Raw genomic sequence first — 12,540 nt, 5'->3', positions numbered from 1 at the left:
GAACATGACAGGTGTGCAAAGAATGTGATGAAGAGTTCAAGGGTTTAGATGAAGAGCAGGCAGGCAGAAAAGCTGTAGCTGCGAGGGCATCGAAATGCTGAGCACATCCACTCCAGTATGTGCATCACAGGCAGGGGAAGGGTGGGGGGGTGGGGAGGCCAAGGCTGCTGGTAGCAGTGGGTAAGGGAGCAACGGGAAGGCAAAGACTTCTTGGTAAAGACTGGGGAGGCCCTGGTTATGATCTGGCAAATAGCGGCACCTCTCTGAGCCTCAGTTTTCTCAGCTACAGAACGGGGATCCCTGGCCTCCTCTTTATCACAAAATGAATTTTAATCAGATTTTTAAGAATTTCAAAGCTCCCAGGGACCTAGGGACCTGACCTAGCCCCGGCACTTGTGAAATGAGGAAAAGGATATCCAGAGGTGAAACAACTCACTCCAAGTACACAAAGCAAGATGTGCTGGGAGGAACGTGTATGGCAGGTCCTCAAAGCCAGGGCTTCAGACTGCGTGCCCAGGAGGGCATTTCCCGGAGGGCCAGCTGCTACTCACTGCACTTTGTAAACTGCTAAAAGCTGTAGAAATAACGGGCTGAGCTCAGCCCCACCTCCTCCTAATCACTGCTTCTGGGCGCCCGAAGCTTCCTCTTCTGAAACTAAGTGGAATTACAAGAATGCCCCCCAGGGTTACCAGGTGGATCCTATGGGAAGCAGAGTGCAGGCACTCGTAACACGGAAAACCCTCGCCTTACACGCCATGGCTTTCTTCAGAGCTGAGCAACTTCCAGTATGGTGGGGGACACTTGGGCTCCGGATTCTGACAGACTTGGGTTCGAGCCCTCAGGGACCTCGCGCGAGGCATTTGAGGGCTCCGTGCCCTCAGGTTCTCCATCTGCAAAATGGGCCCGAGAGCAGGAATAAGGCCGCCGGCGGCCCCCGGGGAGCCGAGTGGACGAGGCCGGGCTGCGCCAACGCGGGAAGGATGCTCGCGGGGCGGCGGGCCCGGAGAACTGGGGCGACGGGTCCCCAGGGCGGGGGTGGGGGGCGGGCTCGCGCAAACAGTCCCTCGCGGGAGGGGGAGGGGAGGGGAGGGGCGGCGCGCGGCGCGGCGCGTCGCGCACCGCCCGCTGCTGTCTCCTCCAGCCGTCACTCGTGGAGCTGGCGCCGCCTTGGCGCGCGCGACCCTTACATAAGCGTCCCCCGCGGCAGCGCCGGCGCACGCCCACCCGCTCCGACCCGCTGCGGGAAGAGGAAAATGCACAGCGCCGCCGGCACTCACCTCCTCGGTGTTGCCGCAAGTTGCCGCCACCGCCTCTACCGCCGCTGCCTCCACTGACAGGGAACAGCTGCGGTCTCCGCGCAACCGAACTTGCTGCGGTCCCAGTCCCGCCTTGCGGACTTCCTATTGGCTCAGACAGCCCAACCCCTCCTGTTACTGGACAGCCTCCTCTGTCACTCACCCTTCCCCTGCCCGGGACTCCTCCCTACGCCCGCCTGCCCGTCACGTTTAAGCCTTGGCGCCCCACATCAGCCCCGCCCCTCCCGTCCCCGGCAGGCCCCTGGATTGGTGACGAGGCTGGGGGAGCCCGCCCCTGGCTCACCACCACCTACTCCCTGGTCTCCAGAGCCCCACGTGGGCCGCAAGGCCCCAGACGCGGCCCGCAATAGGCGGAAGTGGCCAGGCTCTGACAGGCTGTGATTGGCTATTGGCGGGGGTGGGGACGTGCGATTCATTCACCCGGGTAGCACGTGTCTCTCAAAACCCCAAGCACAACAGATAACCCTCGGGCTCAAGAATCCAGGCAGACTCAGGTGCACGCTAATGGGTGGAGAAGGGGTCGGAGGAAAAAGGGTTTGCAAAGGGCAGGAAGAAGGAAATGGCGCTTGTGCCAGACGGGTTTACGCGATTGTCTTTTAGCAGCTGTGGGGGTGATGGTGACGGGCAGGAGTCTCCGTGTGACACTGGACAAGCAACCTCACCTCTCTGAGCCTCAGTTTCCTAATCTGTAAATAGAGGCCACTCAGGACCTAGAGGGTTTAGAAGGCTTGGTTGAACGGAAAGCTTCAAAAATTGGGCTCTGTGCCAACCAGGAGATGCAGGAGTGACCAAAATAAACCAAAATTTCTGCCTCCCAGTGAGAGAAGAAAGACGATAAAATAAAATATAAGGTACATCAGATGATAATCAAGGCATGGAGAAAAATAACCTGCTTCTAGACAGTTGGGAGAATCAAGGGCTATGAGAACATCTTTTTAACTAAAATTTGATGATTGAGTATGGAGAGATATTACAACTGCATTCTCTTCTCTGTGTTGTGTCCATTTTGTTTGTCCTTTGGACAAATTTCTTTGTCCTTCCTTCCACATATCTGGCTGAACTCCAACCTGGGTCAGTCCAACACAGCTATTTTAGTACCAGAACAAGGATTAAAATTCCAGTTTTCCAGATTCAGGTATTCATTCAATTAACAAGCATCCCTTGAGCACCTACTATGGGCCTGGTGCTATGCCGGAGACGCACGTGAAAAAAAACAGCCTCTACCATCACATCATAGAGCTCACCTGACCACAGTTCTTGCCCTGAACAGGTCTCAGTAATAATGATCGTAAGGGAACAAACACTGTTATCAGGCAAGAGAAGTAACAATAGCAAAGATAATAAATCAGTTGTAAACTTCCAGTTCTGTTTCAATGATAAAGATTGGCCTGAAGCACTTTCTTGAGCTATTTTGCAGAACTTAACACCTTCCCCCACCAAGGTTCTCAACCACCAGGTCCACTGGAACCTAACTGTCCACCTTTGCCCCAATTCTATGCTGTGTTCTCCTCCGCTCAAGCCCCTTCATGAACATGCATATACCTTTAGCTTAAAACTTCCCCAATTTTGCTGTTTGGGGAGACACTGCTTTGGAAAAAATCCCCGGTGTTCTCCTTACTTGCTGCAAGTGGTAAATCCTTCCTTCTCCTGATCTCTGGCTTGGTTGTATCTTTTGGCTCAACACCCACCAAGAGGTGAATCCAGTTCTCGAGGAACATCAGCTGAGTCCTGGCTGGTCCCTGTGAAATCCTGAGTCTGGAGCAGAGGGCAGGTGGCTCCACGCAGGTTCAGGTGAATCCCATGTCAACACCACCAGGTGGAGGTCTGAACAAAGAAACTAATTGAGAGCTAAAAGATGGACTGCTGTGAACAAAAGTAGTATGGATTTTGGACAGTTAGCTCAGCCACATAAATTAGTTGAAGTTTGGCTAGGAAACAAGACATCTCTCCATCCAGGCTCTGTCCTACCTCCAGGCTGAGTCCTCCAGGAGGACAAAGCTGGGAGGGGTATTCCACCCCAGACAGAGAAAACTGCCCAAGAAAAAGCTGAGATGAGGAGTCCAGTGTGGCTAGAAAAGGCATTGCTCAGCGTGGGCTTCTGTAATACTAGTGACAGGATCTCCTTGGGACAAGGTACTGATTGGAAACACAGATTCTTGAGCCCCACTCCTCCCCCATGGTTCTTATACATATGAACCACCAACTCAGAGGTCTTAGAATCATCAGCAGAATACCACTTAAGTCTGTCTCTGGCGAATGGAATCCCCTGCATTGCATTGCATTGCTAGTTTTAGAAGCTCTCCAAATTGTTCTAATGTGGGTCAGCGTTGAGACCCACTGAGATTCCTAGAGAAGTTATTACCCAGACTTCCCTGATAAGAGGAATCCCCTGGGACTCTCTTTAAAAACAAAATGGATTCCCGGACCTCAGGCCCCTGTGGATCCTGATTCATGGGGTGGGGCCCAGGAATCTTTCTATTTAATTAATTTATTTTTTAAACAGGCCCCAACTTGTGAAATTGACTCTTGAGGCCCGGGAAGGTTGGGGAACGTGGCTGAGTTTCTGGGAGATGCAAGGGAAGGGGAGGCAGGACAGACAGGCTGAGACCAGCCTGTGGAGGGCCAGCCAGGAGAGGCATAGGCTGGGCAGCAGGGCTCTGTCGGGAGAGAGTGGGCCAGGGGCAGCTGCAGAGCAGCTCAGGGCTCCTGTTAGGCTGGGAGTATGTCTGCCTTATTGCTTCTTAGTAACTGTCACTTTTTGGAAAGTTCTTGGTTTTTGTCTGTTTATCTTCTGTACTCCTGTCCCTTCCCCACACTTGAACATCACCTCTACAAAAGTTGAGTTTGGCACATGGTAGATGCTTAATATATAGTTGGCAAATGAAGAAGTGGGAGTCATCAGCCCACACTTAGTGGTCGAAGCTATGGAGTGGATGGGACTGCCCCAGAAGCTGAGCCGAGTCCGATAGGGAGAGGAGTCTGCAGGGTACCACATTTAAGGGGAAGGGGAAAGTTAAGGAGAAGCAGGCACGATCGATGCGATAGGAAGGAGTAAATTCGGAGGAGGGAGGTGTCAACTGGGCCAGGAAGGAAAATGGGGTGGTGGGGACAAATGTGATCCCTTCACTCTGCAGCCCCCTCAGCAGCACCCAATAGAGATACAGTGAAAATGAGGTATTTTCCCCATCCCCAAGCTGCTCCCAGACCAGTGAGGGTACACAGACCTCAAAGCACTCCACTTCAAAGCAGTGTGGTGCTGTGCTAGAGATAATGGCCAGAGTGCTATGGGAGTCCAAGGAGGGGTCCCTTTCCCCACGAGAGGGGACATGGAGGGCTTCCTGGAGGAGGGAAAGTCGCTAGATAGATAGATACATACATACATACGTGCATAAATCAAGAGTTAATCAGGTAAATATATTGGTAAAAATGGATCCCATACATGGCCCAAGCAAAGCTGGGGGAGGGCATCATGGGGTCAAGGCATGGAGAGGGTCAGTGAGGACAGATTGCTAGTAAGTTCAGGAAGTGCAGCCTGAGAGGGAGCTGTGGGGAAGGCCAAGAGCAGTTGGCGCTGAGAAGGCTTGGGTAAGCAGAAGCATCTGAGTGGATGGGGACTCACAGACAAAGCCATGAACCCTCATACTGTAGCAGTCACTATAAACCCAGAAACAGCCCACCACTCTTGTGTTTACAATTTGGAAGGCCAGGTTTGCCCTGAGGATCTCACAAGGACAACCTAGATTTCCCAGAACCCCTGTCCTGAGATGACACAAGAAAAATCACTTTTTTTTTTAATTAACAAAATTCTGGCAGTTCGAGCTGAGCCGCAGATAGCCTAACTGCTGGTGAGACCTCAGGATAAACCCTTATTGATGGAAACACAGGGCAGGGCACTAGGCTGTGATGAACGCACCCACTCACTGACTGAAGAATGGCCACGACAGCCCTTCTCCGCAGGCTGGGGTTGTGTCTCCATTCTAAGCAGCAGGGGACCCTCACAGTGTGTGATGGGGTGGGGATGGCTCAGGAGTAGCTCTTCTGCTCTTTTTGATATGTTTCCCTCCCCCCACATCCTCGAGGGGTCCAGGCCACTCCACCCAGGCTTTTGGGGTGACTCCTCCATACACAAGCCCATCCCATCATGGCATCTCTACAAGTCGGTCAGACCTTCCACCTGCCAAGGTGGGCATTGGTCTAGCAGATCACAGTCTCAGCACTTCCCCAGGTCCATATCAAGGCCTCTGCCCACAGGTTGAGGCAGAGGAGGGTAAGATCCTCCTCCCAGCTCTGAGCTATAGCTCCTCTGGACCTCCCAACATCCCTGGGCAGGTATGCTGTACCCATTTTGCAGGTGTGGACACGGAGGCTCAGAGAAAGGAAATGACTTCCTCTCTGGATCACATAGCTAGTCAGGGGCAGAGCTGGAACTGGACCTCCAGTCCACTGACCCCCCCAGGCTGTGCTCTTTCTGCTCCACTGGCCACCTTGTTGTGAAAGAGAAGACAAGAATGTTTAGAATTCAGATTTCAAAGGAAGAGCTTTGGTTTGAAATTTGAGTCCTAAGATCACAGTCCTCAGAGGTGGAAGGGCTTTGAGCAATTGTTTCCAAGATTTCCCACAAGAGACAGATCTCCTGGGATGTGATTGTGCAGACAGCTTTTCAGGGCCCTGCCCAGACCTGTATATGCAAGGGGTTTTGATGGGGCCCAGTGACTGGTGTTTTTTTAACAAAGGAAACCTTGGGGCACCCTGGCTAGACCCGCTCAGGCCCATTTTACCGAGGAGGTAATAGGCTCAGACAGGAGAAGGGGCAGACCCACCGCTGATAGTCATCAGGTCCTGCACATTTGAAAAAAATGCAAGAGCATCTGCGTTGCCAGTTCTGGGACCCTGCAATTACTGATACACGCTTTGTCTAAACTGAGAACAATTCTCCCCCGATTCCTCAGAGTGCTATCAGGACTGAATACAGGAAGCCCTAAGCACAACGCCTGGCACAGCCTGAGTGCTCAGAACGTGGGAGCTCTTACAATCAATAGCATTATTACTATTTATTGTTCCCTTTGTTTGATTTCTCCAAGTGATAAGTTGACCAAAATCTCTTGCTGAAACTGACAGCCTGGCATTCTAGCTTCCTTTGGGAAATGAAAACCAAAACAATGGATCATTGTTCTGAAGTAAAAGAACTAGTTCTGGGCTTCCCTGGTGGCGCAGTGGTTGAGAGTCCGCCTGCTGATGCAGGGAACACGGGTTCGTGCCCCGGTCCGGGAAGATCCCACATGCCGCGGAGCGGCTGGGCCCGTGAGCCATGGCCGCTGAGCCTGCGCGTCCAGAGCCTGCGCGTCCGGAGCCTGTGCTCCGCAACGGGAGAGGCCACAACAGTGAGAGGTCCGTGTACAGCAAAAAAAAAAAAAAAAAAAAAAAGAACTAGTTCCCCCAAAATGTACTGTATTATAAGAGCTGCTCAGGCAAAGAGATAAATTATTAGTTGAAACACACACACATGAGCCCCTTGCCTCATTGATGGTGGGCATATCATATTTTCAAGGAAAACTTTAGTGGCGTTAACCTTAAGCTAATGGTTCTGTCTGATCATCGTGTAGGGTGCATGAAGACTGGGGTGAGGAGTGGAGTCTGGGGGTGGAACACTCATTTGCTGAGGACTCTGTTTGCTGGCCTGACTCTGTGGGGCTGCATTCAAGGCCCACTACTGACTGTGTCTCCTTGGGCAAGTTGCTTCATCCCTCTGAGCTTCTGTTATTTCATCTGAAAAATGGGGCTAAGCTCCAGAGAGTGTGAGGGTGAAATGCAATCACAGAGGTAAGGCTCCTGGAGTGGAGGGCACACCCCATCCCCCTTGTCTCCCAAGCTCAGATTCTTCTTCCAGGCTCTGGAAGGAAGAGCAGGCTTCAGTCTACCTTTCCAGATTTTTCTCCCACCCAAGGGCAACCCTTTGTGTTCCCAGGCTTTGGTCACCCACAGGATCCTACCTCTATCTCTACTGCAACAGTCCTCCCTGCCCTCAATGCTGGGCTCCAACACCACCTCCTCCAGGGAGCCTGCCCAGATGCTAACCACCTCCAAGACAGATGGGGGTCTCCCGTTCTCTTCCGTGCACCCTCAGCACTTGGTGTCTGTTTTAAGGTGCCTTGCTTGATGTACATGAGAATCCCTCCTTTTCTGGGGGTGGAGATTCTATCCTGCTCCCCTTGGCCTCCCTTCTAGCCTAGACATCATCAAAACAAGATCTTGCCCACAGTGTGTAGGTGTGGATTAATTTCATTGGCTCACTAATAAAAAGTAACATCTGGGGCTTCCCTGGTGGAGCAGTGGTTAAGAACCCGCCTGCCAGTGTAGGGCACAGAGGTTCAAGCCCTGGTCCGGGAAGATCCCACATGCCGCGGAGCAGCTAAGCCCGTGCGCCACAGCTACTAAGCAGCCGCTGCAGTGAGAAGCCCGCGCACTGCAACAAAGAGTAGCCCCCGCTCGCCACAACTAGAGAAAGCCTGCGCGCAGCAACGGAGACCCAATGCAGCCATATATAAATAAATGAATGAATAAATAAATAAATAAATAAATAAATGGAACATCTGGGCAGCCTGCCCCAGTTTGCAGCCTTCCGTACATCTAAGCCTCACAACAACCTTAAATAGTACCAGTCATTTAAGTCTCAGATCACCTTAGGAAATAAACACTGTGGGTTTCATTAATTTTAAGACGTACATTTCCCCCCCACACTTCAAGCTCTGAAATGGGGCTGCATCTTCCAATGAATGGGCAGTGGATATTCTTTCTTACTGGTGTATAAAATAATGCTATCTTTCTATCGACGTCATCTTAGATTTGATGAAATAAAATATTATCCCCATTTTATAGCTGAGTAACTGTAGGCACGTGAGGTTAAGCTGCTCACTCAAAGCACGTAGGTGTCCCATAAACGTGCAAGGCTTTCGGCTCGGGCAGTCTGATGGGCTTGGGACCCAGGTCTCACGGGTAAGCTGCCTCCGCGATGACCCGCAAAGATCCTGCCTCCTGGTGTTCATGCCCTTGTGGGTCCCCTCCCTTGGGTGCCGACTGGACCTGGTGACTCGCCTTGGAGGAACAGTGATGGCAAAAGTGATGGGAGGTCACTTCTGAGGTTAAGTTCCCCAAAGACTGTGGCTTCTGCCCGCCTGCCATCTCTCACACTCTCTTGCCGGCTCCAACTGAAGCCAGCCCCCATGATGTGAGTTGCCCTTGGGAACAGCCAACAATCAACAAGAAACTGAGACCCTCACGGCAACAACCTGCGAGGAAGCAGGTCCTGCCAACAACCTTGGAAGCAGATCCACCCCCAGACAAACCTGGAGGTGACTAACAGCCTTCTGATTGAAGCCTGCAAGGGACCCTGAGCCAGAGGCCCCCGTTAAGCTGTGCCTGGATCCCAGACCCACAGAAACTGTGAGGTTATACATGAGTGCTGCCTTAAGCCACTAAGTTTTGGGGTATTCTGTTACACAGCAATAGACACGTAATAGTCTCCAATATTTAAGCCCAAGCATTTACTATGTCATGTCCTGGGGACAGAGATGAAAGAGATGTTGTCCTAGCCATCAAGGGACACCAGTGTGGCGGGGAAAGGCATCCTGGGGTGACTGCTGCTACTGTGTGTATTGGGTGGGCTGGACAGGGGACAGCCTCCCTAACCCAGGCTGAGGGGTTGGGCAGGCTTCCAGGGGAGCTGTCACCCAGCAGGGTCTGGAAAGGTAAGAACCCTCACCACCACCCCGGTGACAAAGGCAGGGAGGCAGTGGGGAGGGAAGGAAAAGAACACATATTTTCTCCTGGTCCTCCACAGATTTACGGATCTGGGGAATTGTTGTAAGATTACACGCTTGGCAAGAGGGTATACGGCAGCGACAGGCGTGACACAAGAACGAGTGATTCACCCTGACACATCTCAGAGGCCCGTGAGTCATCAGCAAGCCCTTCCCAGCTCAGACTTGGATGAGGGTGAGGATTTGAGCTAACTGTGCTGGAGTGAAGGCGTTGAAGACTGTGTAATGGTTTTGTTGCTTTTTAACCAAGGTCAGGGTTGGCACATGGGTCAGGCATTAAACGTGTGGTCAGGGTTGGAATAATGGTCATAATCCACCTCTGGGACAGGTTGGGACAGAGGGTCAGGGTCCCTTTTCTCCATTCTCCTCTTCACACTGGCCCTGCCTTGGCTCCTCTGGCTGGGAGGTGAGCCTGACAGATATTAAGAGATCCTGAACCCAAGGAAGGCCTAGAAATTCTGAGAGAGGAAAAAAAGCAAGACCAGGCGCAGAGGAGTCTGGGGTGAGCCAAGAGTTGCAGCCAGCACTTCCCTGACCCCAGACAGGGCACCTCGTGCGGCACCCCAGACACAGAGGAAGCAGGACGCCCAGCTTCCAGTCCCACCTCTGCCACCAACACCAGGACAGGAGAGCAGAGTGGTTGAAACATGGGCTCTAAAGCCAGTCTGACCAGGGCGGGAGTCCCAGCTCTGCCACTTACTGGGCATGCTTAATCTCTCTGAGTTTCCGTTTGCCCCATCTACAAAGTGGGGATCTATAAAATGAAGATAATGATGTACACCTCATAGGACTGTCATGAGGTTTAAACGAAATATAGGCAGGAATTAGCCCCAGAACCAGTAAAAAATAAAAGCTCAAAAAATAGAGATTAAAACAAAAAGGAGTGTGTTTTTGTTTCTCAGATGTGGGAGCTCCCTTTAAACTCTCAAATTCTAGGATTCCGAGGATCGGCTGGCCCAGCCCAAGTACCTTTCTCTTTCCCCTGACTTGGGAGAAAGAGCTGCTGCTGGTAGTCTTGTCTTTAGAGGCGTCCACATTCATGATTTCATTTGATGTTCACAACAACCCATTTTACAGATGAGAAGACTGCCCAAGAGGAAAAAGGTTTTGCCTCAAATACTGAATGCCACCAGCTCACTTTTACTGAGCGCTTGCTGCATGCCAAGCCCTTTGCTGGGCATAGCATCATCACATTTAGTCCTCACGACACCACGTGAGTTATCTGTCTCTGTTTTAGACAAGGAAACCAAGGGAGAAGGCACCCAGCGTCACGTAGCTGCGGGGGATGGAACCGAGGTTTACCCAGGAGCAGCTGGTCCTCAGAGCCTGAGCGCTTAACCCTATTCTGTGCTGGAAAATTAGGGGCAGAGCTAGGCCTGGAAAAAACCCAAGTCTCCTAACTTCCAGCCTAGAACTATCCTGTTTCTTTTTTCTTTCTTTCTTTTTTTAAATTTCCAATTGTAGCAAAAAAAATACAGACACATAAAACGTACCATCTTAGCCATTTTTACATGTACAGTTCAGTAGCGTTATACACGTTCACATTGTTGTACGACCAACCTCCAGAAGTTTCTCACCTTGCAAAACTGAAACTCTATAGCCATTAAGCAACTTGCCATTCCCCCCAGGCCCTGGCAACCACCATGCTCCCTTCTGTCTCTGTGAATTTGACAGTTCTAGGTTGGAGCTGTCCTATTTCTTAAAAGCCTGTCTCTGTTTTGCTGTTGAGCCATCTGTTCTGTCAACGAAATGAGTCTGGACAGCCAGGACTACAGGAGTTCAGGGGAGGGCAAGATCTTTGGGGTGGGGTGGTCAGGGAAGGCTGCCTGGAGGAGGAAGAGGAGGGCAGGCCACCGAGGTCAAGCATCCCTGAGTCACCCACAACACCGCCTCTCCACCGCCCTTTGGTTTACAACGGCCACCTCAACAGCACCAACCTTTGTCCCCAAGTGAGCTCCTGTCAGATGGGTGGAGGCACCAGGCCATCTCAGAAGGCCAGGGGCTCGCCAAGGGGCTGGAGCAGTCCTGTGCCTGCAGCCTCCAGAACCATGGGGACAGGGCTACGCAGCCAGTCCTTGCGAGGACAACGGCCCTCCTATAGCAAGCTCCAGGAGCCCTGCGGGAAGCCCCTGGCAGGCCAACTGCGCCGGGCGCTGAGCCTCAGACAGGGTCGTGAGAAGTCCAGGTCCTCAGACGGAGGCCCAGAAAGGCTGGACGCCCCTGGGCAGGAGCAACTGCCAGGGAGCCTGGGGGACACAGAGCAGCTGATCCAAGCCCAGCAAGAAGGCAGCCAGTGGTGGCTGAGGCAATATCAACAGGTTTGGCTGAGGGTTCGTGGATGGAGGAGTGCTAGAGGGGAGGGGGAGGTCCCCAGGAGCAGGACCCAGGGCAGCAAAGGCTCAGAGGCAGAAATGTATGGGGCTGTAGATCAAAAAGATAACAGAGCTGTCTGGGGAAGGGGCTGGAGAGAGAGATATCCAAGAACTGTATTTCAGGGGGGACTGAAGGCCTTTGGGATTTATCCCATAGGCACTGGGGAGTCAGGGAAGGTTTTAGAGCAGGTGGGTGATACGGTCAGAGCTGTTCCGAGATGATCAATCTGTCAGCATGCTGGATGGGTGGATTTTGCTGGAGGCAAGAGATCAGGGTTCTTCCCCAGGGTTACATCTTGTGCTCCCCTCTTCCCCGGAAAAGGGGGTGATCCGGCCCCCCTGGGTGGGAGCTGCCGGCTTCCTCTAGGAGGAAGGGTGGCTAGTGAGCCATGCTTCTGTCTCTGGGGTCTACCACCACCTCGTGGCTGTAGGTGGAACAGCACCTGAAGCCCACCACCCAGTCCAGAGACCTGGGCCCTGATCTCGACCCCTCCTGTCTTGCAGAAGATAAGGAGAAGGTGGGAGAGCTTTGTCACCAGCTTCCCCAGCGTGACCCTGAGCCAGTCGGCCTCCCCACAGCCCTCGCTGGGCACCACCAGCTAAGGATGCTAGCAGCGGTGTGGGTCCTCGCTGCACCTGGAGGAGATGGCATGACCTACCTCTTCGTGGCCCTCTGGACTGTGAACGGAGTGACCTCCTCTGCGTGGACTGTTCCCCTTCCTTACGTGGCCCGTTGAGGCCTCTGTCACCAGGACAGAGCTCAGTGAAGCCAGACCCGTGGCTGAGAGCCTCTGGCGCATCACCTGGTCACAGGGCCCCAGCCGCCCTTCTTGCCAGCTGCTAGTGGTGGGCAGGGCATGGGCCTCCCTCCCAGAGGGTGAGCCCATCTCCAGGGCAAGGACTATGTCTTGTCGTGTATTGCCACTGTCCTCACAGCCTCCCCATGAAGGAAACAGAGGAAACCTTCCCTCCCTGTGCGAGAAAAACTGAGGCCCAGAGGCGGGAGGGGATTATTCTCTTTGGCATCTCTGGCCC

The 12,540-nt window shown here is 52.8% G+C and overlaps 2 protein-coding genes across 10 annotated transcripts in view; one reads left to right on the top strand and one right to left on the bottom strand.

Moving 5' to 3' along the window:
- Positions 1-1,470, bottom strand: part of PC (pyruvate carboxylase) — a 106,811-nt gene extending 105,341 nt beyond the window's left edge. For 4 of the 8 annotated variants that reach the window (XM_079928644.1, XM_079928645.1, XM_079928641.1 and 1 more), the window contains exons 1-2: positions 1,278-1,470; positions 751-890 (exon numbers count right to left, since the gene is read on the bottom strand). The gene's annotated coding sequence lies outside the window, so the exon portion shown is untranslated. The remainder of the gene's footprint in view (positions 1-750; positions 891-1,277) is intronic. The other 4 variants (XM_079928640.1, XM_079928648.1, XM_079928642.1 and 1 more) reach the window with 1 other exon arrangement.
- Positions 1,471-11,181: 9,711 nt separating this feature from the next.
- LOC307189732 (uncharacterized protein C11orf86 homolog) lies at positions 11,182-12,108 on the top strand (the record flags this gene model as incomplete). 2 transcript variants are annotated; one of them, XM_079928147.1, is made up of 2 exons in its annotated part: positions 11,182-11,451; positions 12,013-12,108. In XM_079928147.1, the coding sequence occupies 2 exons, from the start codon at positions 11,182-11,184 to the stop codon at positions 12,106-12,108; spliced, it is 366 nt and encodes a 121-aa protein (XP_079784273.1). The 2 variants fall into 2 exon arrangements, with proteins under 2 accessions (XP_079784273.1, XP_079784272.1); XM_079928146.1 differs by having other exon boundaries at positions 12,010-12,108.
- Between the last annotated feature and the right edge of the window lie 432 nt (positions 12,109-12,540).

The sequence above is a fragment of the Stenella coeruleoalba genome, assembly GCF_951394435.1.
Source record: "Stenella coeruleoalba genome assembly, chromosome: 8".
Lineage (NCBI taxonomy): Eukaryota > Metazoa > Chordata > Mammalia > Artiodactyla > Delphinidae > Stenella > Stenella coeruleoalba.
The sequence above is the reverse complement of the archived record's forward strand: the minus strand, read 5'-3'. Positions and strand labels throughout refer to the sequence as shown.